This window comes from Aplosporella prunicola, assembly GCF_010093885.1.
Source record: "Aplosporella prunicola CBS 121167 unplaced genomic scaffold K452scaffold_83, whole genome shotgun sequence".
In the NCBI taxonomy this organism is placed as follows: domain Eukaryota; kingdom Fungi; phylum Ascomycota; class Dothideomycetes; order Botryosphaeriales; family Aplosporellaceae; genus Aplosporella; species Aplosporella prunicola.
Window position 1 is genome coordinate 26316 of NW_022983611.1, and position 9797 is coordinate 36112.

The 9797-nt window shown below is 49.3% G+C and overlaps 5 protein-coding genes across 5 annotated transcripts; 4 read left to right on the top strand and 1 right to left on the bottom strand.

Annotated features, from left to right (window-relative positions):
• Positions 1-411: 411 nt before the first annotated feature.
• Positions 412-1548, top strand: K452DRAFT_238833 (glycoside hydrolase family 105 protein; the record flags this gene model as incomplete). Its single annotated transcript, XM_033537681.1, has 1 exon — positions 412-1548. The coding sequence occupies one exon, from the start codon at positions 412-414 to the stop codon at positions 1546-1548; it is 1137 nt and encodes a 378-aa protein (XP_033391441.1).
• Positions 1549-1743: 195 nt separating this feature from the next.
• On the bottom strand, positions 1744-2954 carry K452DRAFT_362994 (uncharacterized protein). The gene is made up of 3 exons (XM_033546548.1): positions 2752-2954; positions 2298-2368; positions 1744-2209 (listed from the first exon to the last, which is right to left on the bottom strand). The coding sequence occupies exons 1-3, from the start codon at positions 2841-2843 to the stop codon at positions 1953-1955; spliced, it is 420 nt and encodes a 139-aa protein (XP_033391442.1). The 5' UTR covers positions 2844-2954; the 3' UTR covers positions 1744-1952.
• A 586-nt stretch (positions 2955-3540) lies between these two features.
• K452DRAFT_322892 (uncharacterized protein) lies at positions 3541-4452 on the top strand (the record flags this gene model as incomplete). Its single annotated transcript, XM_033544571.1, has 2 exons — positions 3541-4346; positions 4406-4452. The coding sequence occupies exons 1-2, from the start codon at positions 3662-3664 to the stop codon at positions 4450-4452; spliced, it is 732 nt and encodes a 243-aa protein (XP_033391443.1). The 5' UTR covers positions 3541-3661.
• A 1308-nt stretch (positions 4453-5760) lies between these two features.
• On the top strand, positions 5761-6540 carry K452DRAFT_346706 (uncharacterized protein; the record flags this gene model as incomplete). Its single annotated transcript, XM_033545476.1, has 1 exon — positions 5761-6540. One exon carries the CDS (start codon positions 5761-5763, stop codon positions 6322-6324), a length of 564 nt encoding a protein of 187 aa, XP_033391444.1. The 3' UTR covers positions 6325-6540.
• Positions 6541-7560: 1020 nt separating this feature from the next.
• On the top strand, positions 7561-8157 carry K452DRAFT_238843 (uncharacterized protein; the record flags this gene model as incomplete). Its single annotated transcript, XM_033537682.1, has 1 exon — positions 7561-8157. One exon carries the CDS (start codon positions 7561-7563, stop codon positions 8155-8157), a length of 597 nt encoding a protein of 198 aa, XP_033391445.1.
• Between the last annotated feature and the right edge of the window lie 1640 nt (positions 8158-9797).

A 9797-nucleotide genomic window follows, 5' to 3' on the forward strand; every position in this document is an offset into this window, starting at 1 on the left:
AAAGTGCCGGCGGGGTTTGGTGGCTTCGGTCCTCGCTTTTCGTTTTGCGTGTCTCATTTCCAGGGCATGATCGACGCAGAAAGTACCAGTGGAAGGTATCGCGAAATGAATTTGGCCAAGACCCTTGTTGGAGTAAAGCGCTTGCCTTTATGGGTAGCTGCTCATCTGAGTTGAACAGATTTCGTATTGGTGGTTCTTTTTTTATCGTCGAAAGCATCCGCGGAGTCCTGTTGTTTGTCTGCGGGGCCAGGGTTGAAGAGGAGCTCAAGTGGGTCTATGATGGAACCGCGCAGGTCAGCTGTAGGTACAAGAGGGATGGCTCTCGTCGTTTGGTGAGCTGGATATTTACGGTCGATCTTTTCCTGCATTTGCTGAGTCGGCCACTCACCTCACTCTATCCGCCTTACCAAGATGCCTCTCCAAACCCACGGCGTTGGTGCTTCCACCGTCCACAGTGCAATCAAGCGCCTCACAGACAACCTCGTGAACATCAAAGACACCAGCGGGCATTTCCTCCTCAGGCTTCCCGATGGTCGCGTCATTGACACAAAAGGCTGGAATGATTGGGAGTGGACGCATGGCATCGGCCTGTACGGATTGTACCAATACCATACGTTGACTGGCGATGCGTCGAGCCTCGATATTGCACGGTCCTGGTTCGAGAAGCGCCTCGCCGATGGCACAACCAAGAACATCAATACGATGAGTGTGTTCCTTACGCTAGCGTACATGTACGAGGATCCGAACACGCGCAATGCGGCCTGGTTGCCTTGGCTTGAGACATGGGCTGAATGGGCAATGCATGACCTGCCACGCACACCGTTCGGTGGATTTCAGCACATCACATACCTCGAGGAAAACAAAGATCAGCTGTGGGATGATACTTTGATGATGACGGTAATGCCATTGGCCAAGATTGGAAAGGTCCTTGGGCGACCTGCGTACATCGAGGAAGCGAAGCGACAGTTTATGGTCCACATGCAATTCTTGTTCGACACGAGTACCGGCCTCTTCTTCCACGGATGGCAGTTCGACAAGAGCGCACCCGGAGGCTTGGGGCACAATTTTGCAAGGGCCAGATGGGCGCGCGGGAACAGCTGGGTTACGATTGTGATCCCGGACTTTATCGAGCTGTTAGACTTGGAAGAGAAGGACCCGTTGCGCCTCTTCCTGGTGGATGTGCTGCAGGCGCAGTGCCGTGCTTTGAAGGAGCTTCAGACGGAGGATGGTCTTTGGCGGACGCTACTCGATGAACCGGAATCTGCGGGTAGTTACGTCGAGTCTTCAGCCACGGCAGGATTCGCTTATGGTATACTGAAAGCTGTGAGAAAGCATTACATCGGAAAAGAGTACGAGGAAGTCGCCGTGAAGGCGATTAAGGCAGTGCTTGGAAAGATCAGCAATGATGGAGAGCTCCTCGATACGAGCTTTGGAACTGGTATGGGCAGGGATTACAAGCACTACTTTGACATTGAGAGGACCAGTATGCCATACGGACAGGCAATGGCCATCATGTCGCTGGTGGAGTTTTCGCGGACCTTTATATGAACGAAAATGTCAGCATACAATAACCAAGAATAAAAACATGGTCGTGGTACTCTTAGACATCGCTACAAAGCAGGCGGGAGTGAGTTTACTGAAGTGTTTGCCTAGCGCTTGCAACGTACCAATCACTAGCAGGAACACTTAATCCTTGAGGGGCATCAGTAGCCGTTTGGTGATCAGCATCCATACCTTGTCAATGCAGGTTATAGTAGGTTTCTATATGCTGCAGTGAGTTGATGGGAACCCTGCAGAATAACTTCGGACTCACCAAAGTAGGACGCTAAATAGGAAAATCATTATATTGTTCAGCGCGGACATAATGAAGACATAAATGACATTAAACCCCAAGATCATCAGAAATAAAGCAGATCAAACAAACAGCGGGTATACCACGCGTACGGCAGCGGTTACTCTTCATCATCTTCACCCTCGACACCGGCAAGGTCGTCTTCCTCGGGAACGTCACGAGCTTTACGCGATTTGGCAGCCTTCGTTGGTCCACCCGATTTGGGCTTGGCCGCGGAGGGCTCTTCGTCGTCGTCGCCTTCGGGCTCGCCCTCGGGTTCTTCTTCGTCGGTTGCAACTGCTTCGGGCTCTTCCTCCTCTTCCTCATCTTCTTCATTGGCAGCCTTGGTAGTTTTGCGCTTCTTAGATTTGGGAGGGGCTTGGGGTCTTAAGTTAGCAGTAGTTTGCAAAAAGTGAGGTCAATGGCACTCGAAAGGTTGGAAACTGGCAATAGAAAACTTGCATACCTTCCGCGAGCTCTTCTTCGCTGTCTTCGGATGCGTCTTCGTCGTCGAAGGAGCCTTCCGAATCATCGTACCTGGGTTGGTAGCGTTAGCTATATCTGGCCAACGGAAAAGCGTGCGACCTGCAGCAATCGCGCAAATATATTGATTCTTTTGAGCTAAGAAGGTATTGGACGTGACGGGGACAAGAAATCATGAAATTCGCGTTGAGGGACGCGTTGTTGACGCGCAGGCGCGGAGTCGCGCCGTCGCGGGGTGGGAGCTGCAGGGCTTAGTTTGCGACGGGAATAATGCGACCGCAGCCTTGCGCATCACTCTCCAATGCTCAAACAGACGCGCATTGCGCGGCACCCAACGGCAAAACCGCCAGAGTCGCAGCGCATGTGCGACAGTGACTGGGACAGAGACGGTGGCGCGACGTGTGGGTTGTGAAGATAATAGTATGACGTCAACTTACTCTTCTTCGTCGAGGCTGTCGCTTTCGTCGGAGGGAAGGGCAACGAGCTCCTCCTCCTCCTCGGCCTCTTGCTTCCTCTTGCGCGTGGACATGGCGGGTGTGTGTGTGTGTGTGTGTGTGTTTGTGTGTGGAGAGAGCGTGCGTGCGAGTGTTTGGTGGTTGGGGGCGGCGAAAGAGAGCGAAGGGCGACGGGTAAGTAGGTGATGGGAAGCTGCGGACGATGAGCTGCGGAGCTCTGGCCAACCAGCTGGCATGCAAGGAGATCCTCGCCGCCGGGGCCCGTGTTCCTGCCCGATTCTGGAAGCGAGCCACTCCCTTCCCCGCCTGCCCAACGTGAACCGTCGGCCACCGCATGCGCCTTCCTTGCTGCCTTTGTCTTGGTTCCCATCTGCTCCGCTGCGACGGGCCGATCCATCATGACCCTATCATTCGCGTGCGTTGCGCCCACCTTGTCCGATCGGCGCTTTCCGTCACGTTACCTGGAGGAAAAGCAGGATCACAGGGAAAGTTTACAAAGTACTCTCTCGGTAGCTATAACAAGCTATATTACTACTACCACCGTATACCTCTAGTAAAATCCAAGGGGTACGAGAGTATTCGATGAGGTACGAAGATACAGACAGGCCCATGAGGGTGCAAAGGTGCAAAGTTCAAAGGGTAAAGAAGCATTTTAAATCTAGACGGATATAGTATCGCCTAGAGTGAGCAAACTAATTGGAAAAGATAGGCAAACATGTTTGGCAGGCACTTTAATGTTAAAGAGCCAAACTTTTTATTTTAACATTCAATCCGAAGCCCATAGATATTCGCCTATTTACCAGCGTCCACCAGCCTTCTACTTCTCCTAACATTTCAACACACTTGACCTAGCTGTACTTCATCCTGCGCAGATACACGACAACGTCACACCATGAACGACTACGCCCGTATGAAAGTCCCTGAACTCAAAGCCCTCCTCGGTCATCGAAACCTCTCTCAAACCGGAACGAAAAACGACATGATTAAGCGCTTGCAAGAGGACGATGCCGCCGATAACCACCATTCCGAAGACACTTCACTGGAGCAGCCGGCTTCTCTAGAGGTTGACATTTGCCCACATGGAGACGTCATTATGGTTCTCGCCAATACTCGCCTACACGTTTCTTCAGCTGTCCTTAGGAGCGCTTCTCCAGTCTTCAGTGCCATGTTCGGTCCCCACTTCGCCGAAGGCCAAAACTTGACGGAACGTAAGCCGAAGAAAATCAAGTTTCCGGACGATGATCCTGAGGGAATGAAGGTCTTATGCGGCGTCCTTCACCACAAGTTTGACGTTACAGAGACCCCCAACCTTGAAGTCTTGAAGGAGATCGCCATTCTGGTCGACAAGTACGATTGTTCGTCGGCAATGTTTGCCACCGCCACATTATGGCTCATACACACTAGAAAGAAAGCACAAGCTGTCAAATATGTCGGCTACCAGACTCTGTTTGGAATCGCTTACCTGTTCAACCATGCTCAAGCTTTCTACGGAATCACTCAAGACTTGATTATCTACCACGAGGGTTCGTTCAGCAAGTTGGAAGATCCTTTCGATGTTGTTCCTTCCAAATTCTTTGGTAAGTAGTGCATAACGCCTATCAATTTCCCTCGAAAGATGTCTAACACACTGTGGTAGTGCTGTTGGCTGAATATCGGCATGCATCCTGCAACTCCTTTTTTTAAAACGTGACCGAATCTGCGATTAAATTCACCAAATCAGTGCTTAAACGGGGTCGCTGCCGTTTGTGTGCAGAGTCGGAAATTTTCGAGCGCGGTCTGCCACTCCTCTCGCGTAATGTCACACTCAACGCTGCTTTAGAAGACTGTGAGAACCCGAAAACGGTTCGTGGTATGCTCGATGGGTTATGCGGAAATTGCAAAACCTCAGAATGCGATTGTCTCTTTAATATCCTCGGTAGGCATGCTACAAGAACTCGACGGAAATTGCAAGGTGTGTGCTTGGACTGCATGAAGAATGGTTGGGAAAGGCCGGAGACTTGTCGTGTCGAGCACAAGTGATCATGGATCGATGGATAGTAATGAGCCACCCTAAAAGTACGAGGTAGAATGGATACACCTTGCCATCTTGCTCTTTACCCTTGGATCTTATCGTGCCCCGTAGCTTTATGATTACCTTCATGCCCTCGTGGTCTTTTGTTTTTCTTATCCTCGTGAAACACTCATGTGCATTTGTATATCTACGCCCTCATATTCTCATTAGTACTATTATACCATTGCAATGTTCAATTCGTATACTTGTATACAAATCGCCCCTTCTACTATTGACTAGTTATGCGTAGCTACAAGACACTGCTTAAGCATAAAGTTGAAATGTTTGTGCTCACATGAGCATTCGGTGGGTTAGGTATGAAAATGGGAGAACAAAGGGTGGGCGACCTATCTAGAATGTAGAGGAAATGCCTAGAAATTATAGTAAGTTGTCTAAGTCTCGTGAGATACTAAATATTCCTGAGCGCTGGCAAGTCAACCGGTAACGTCCGTCATCGCGAACCGAGATCCACCGTGTAGCGAGACAGGGGACGATACAAGCAGTCCCTACAGAGCACTTCTTGCCCAGCTCCTAGCCCGAGTTCTAGGCATAGATAAAAAGGTCTTCAAGTATGTATAGACTCTACACATCTTAGCTGGGCCTCTTCTTCTATTCGGTATAAGTATCACCGTCTCGCTTCACGGTGAATCTCGGTTAACGGTGACGGACGTTAATCCCTTTCATTCACACGGTTGCCAAATTAGTACTAGCGCTATGACGCATTGACCACTGTCCCAAATATATTTCCAGCAACAGCCGCACAACTTCCACTTGACACCTTTCTCTAGACTCTCACATTTATCAAACCCAACGGTCTTGGTCTGATTCCAGCAACCACGTCGCCAAGCTACCGCTTTGCGGTGGCTTGAACGCGCGCGACTTCGCTCAAACGGCTCGACACTATGGCTACGCATAGCCTCACTCCGTATGAGGATGTCTTCATGATCCTCAATAACGGCACCAAGCTGGGTGTTTCTTCGGCCGTCCTCAGGACCGCCTCGGATATGTTCCGCGCCATGTTTGGACCCAACTTCCGCGAAGGTCAGAATCTCAATGAGACAAACCCGAAAGAGGTCGAATTTCCGGATGATGACCCGGCTGCTATGATGGTCATATGCTCTGTGTTTCACTTTCAATACGACCATACTCAACATTATCCAGACATGGCAGAGCTCAAAGACATAGCACTTCTTTGCGACAAGTATCAATGCAGCCCCGCCATATTTCTCCACAGCCAGATGTGGATGGAAAGGCTAATGAAGGATGCAATGAAGAAAAAGTTCGACGGATACGAGGACCTTCTAGGTATTTCATACCTATTCGATAATCCTGACGTCTTCAAAAGGCTCACATTAGACCTAATCCTATATTGGACCGGGAGCTTCGACAAATTGGGAGACAGAGATTTGGCTGATCGCATTCCATGGCGGACTTTCGGTAAGTTTTTTTTTCTGCAAAGCAGGAAAAATATGGCTAACGTTATGAAAAGTGATACTGTCGGATAAAAGGTCTCAGACCAAAACCGATGTTTCCGAAACGGCCTTGGAAGAAATCGGAGAGGCTTTGGAATCAATTGATACTCCAAGAGGTTGCCAGGATGACAATGAGTGTTTTCTCAACTTCGCAGCACAAGTCATGGATCTATGTTGCTTCCGGCCACGTTCGGATCAAAGCTTGGCTACTATGTTCAAATTCTGGCGAAACGAGACAAAGAGCGGAAGAACGACCTTAAGGTCTGCTTCTAAGTCTCATGGAATGTGCAGCGAATGCAGAGCTTCCACAGACTTCACAGATATGTTAAGTGATGTTGATTCGGCGGTACGAAAGATCCAGGAGACTATGGAAGGCCTCTGCCTAGACTGCATGAAGAATGGCGGGAAGAAACCTGAAATCTGTCGGGTGAAGCATGGCTAGGGACATCATCTTTCGATCACTAAAATGGACCGGGCAGCGGAAGTGAACAGTCTGAGGAAAGTCTATCGTACTTGGATATAGTACGGGTGGTAGAGGCATACTACATTAGGCACTCTCGAAAATTGAATACGTCTTTACGACTAGGTGCAGAGTAAAAAACTCACATCACCAACTGACGTTCACGCCTGCAGTATTGATTAGTCGGTCCCGGATTCTAAAACCGCCATGCTTACAGGTTATCGTATGTGCTTTAAACACGAATCTACAGCGCTCTGCAACTTGCACTAAACCGAGAGCTTCGGTTATACAATGCTGAAGGGATACATTTGGGCACATTCATAAGTTCATGGAAAACTCTTTGCATCTGAACAGTGACACCTTAACTCCATCTGCTACCAGCTCTCATCTGGCCAGGAGGTGAGGCCCAGCCGAGTGCGACCCAGCGACCAAACAGTGATCCAAAAAGCATCCTGAAAGGAACCTTCCCGCACCAAAGCCCATTCCGCCAGCTCCGCGTCACTCCAGTGCTTGCAAACACGATAAAGAGCCCGCCGGGCACAGTAGTCCCATCTTAATTTCCAGCACTAACACGTAATCAATCACTCACCGACCGGAGCGGCATCCCGAACCTCCGCCCAAACCCGACGGGCAGAGGTGTGACGTCCACCTTCAAACATTCACTCTTCACTAGCGCCGCGCCTGTCTTTATAAGCGCCCTCGCACCCCGGCCCTCCTCCAACTTTCTCTCTCCACAACCACACCCAGCTTCATCACGCTTCGACGGTCCGACAACTCCTGTCTGCTCAGTACCTACCCACACCTGCACCATGGCGTCCGCCAGCGACGGCGACGCCATCTTTGTTCTCACTGACGCCGACGGTGGGAAACACGAGGTCCAAGTCCACTCGATCGTCCTCAAGCTCGCGTCCAAGGTCTTTGCTGCGATGTTTGGACCTCACTTCAGCGAGGGCCAGGACCTGAACTCCAACAGTCCCAAGAGGGTCGAAATGCCTGACGATGAGCCGGAAGCAATGAAGTTGCTTTGCGATGCACTGCACCATCGCCTAGAAGATACGCTCACCGCACCACGCGGGAGTTTACTTGACCACGTCGTGAAGTTAGTCGACAAATACGACTGTTCTGCGGCCATGATGGGAATCAGTACCGTTTGGATGTATAAATTGATCGAAGATGCAAAATACATGGATTATGAGGGCTGGGAAAGGCTTCTTCCTGTGGCATACCTTTTCAACAACGCCCAGAGTTTCTATGAAGTCACCAAAGGTCTAGTATATCACTACGATGGCTTCTTTTCCAGCATCGAACACGAAATGATGGACTGCCTCCCTACGGGAGTTCTCGGTAAGGATCAGTTTGACTTGTTCTATTTTTTGGATGATTTTCTTACATACGAGCTTAACTGACAAAGTTTTTAGCCCTTTTGGCTGAGTCCAGGCATAATATTTACACCAAAGTTGCAATGTGGGCACTTGAATGTTATCAGACTTACGAGGTGGACCTTGGCCCCTGTGAAAACGATTGCGGTGTCGATCCAAAAGGCAGTAGGGCCTTCGAATTCATCGCTCTTTTTGGATGCGATACTTCTTTTGCTGAGCTACTGCGGAACTCCACCGATATCGATTATGCCAAAGATTTCTTCGAACTATCAGATTGTCCTTCGCACTCCAAAGATCGTTACAAATTAAACCATGAGTTTCACGTGTATCTAGAAGATACATTGGATTGTATTGAGGGCCTGTGCTTCAAGTGCATTAAGGCCAAAAAGAAGCAGAAGGAGTGTCTCCATAATTACTAGAAGGACTGCCTGGATTCGGTTCAGATAGTGGACGGAACTAGCTCATCAGATAGCTGAAATGAAGTTTGACATGGCACAAAGAAGCACATTGCACATTAAGTACATGCAGCACACACTAGATAGGTCAAAAAACAAAAGCCCCGAACAATTTGCCCACCCTTGCGCAGCTACAACAAGCTACACATCTACAGCCAGTAATCTCTACATAGCCATATAAAGTAAACCAATACTAGATCAAGCGGATCTAACAAGACATAAACTTATATATCTTCAACAGCATAAAAAAGCATTCAATGAGAATATAAAAGCAAAACAAACACAAGGGGTAAAGAGCGCTTTACAGCCTACACCACCACTCCCCTCCCCTCCACATACCCCAGCGCACCACAAACCCCAGCACCAGTCTAGTTTGACCCCAAAACTATTCTTACCTAGACACGATCCAGTCTCGTCCAGCCAGAGAAATAAACAGGTTATAGCCAGGTCGTAGACCGTACTATTTACTATATATATAGCCTTTCCACACGGCCAAGTAGCCGGTACCAGAAAAGCCTCTAACACGGTATACTCTCCTGCTTTACTTAGGCTATGTCTTAGGCTAACTTTGGCCTGGCTAAGCCCGATTGAACTGGGTCAGGTCGTACTTGAGATAGCAGGATTTGATCTGGGTGCTTGAGACACGCTTGAATCTCTGGATGGACTAGGTTTGGACTGGATCGTTTCGCACTCTGCCTGGTGTCTTTAATCCCCGCAAATCACCCCGCACCCCCGCCACCACAGCCACCCTAACCGCGCCCGTAACCGCACACAAACACCCCCTACAACTCACTCCTCGCCTAGACACCGCACCTGCGTTCATGGGGAGGTATGGAGGTTGTCATCACCCACACCCACACAAACACAAACACTTTATTATCGCACCCACATAGCACTAAGACTCAACCCCAGACCCCAGACCCCAGGCCCCATAAACGCGCGCAACAACCATCTCAAAACCACATATACACATATATATTTAATGGATATATAAACAACCCACTCCCACCCACTCCCCACACCCACTCCCAGCCCCATAGCTCCAAAACCGCAAAACCGCAAAACCGCAAACAAACAAGTCCACATCCGCTTATACCAAACCCTTATTGCCAGCAAAGAAAAGAAACGAAAAGAAAAGAAAACCCAAACCAACCCCAAACAGAGAAACAAAGAGTCAACAACAACAACAACAACAACAACAACAACAACAAC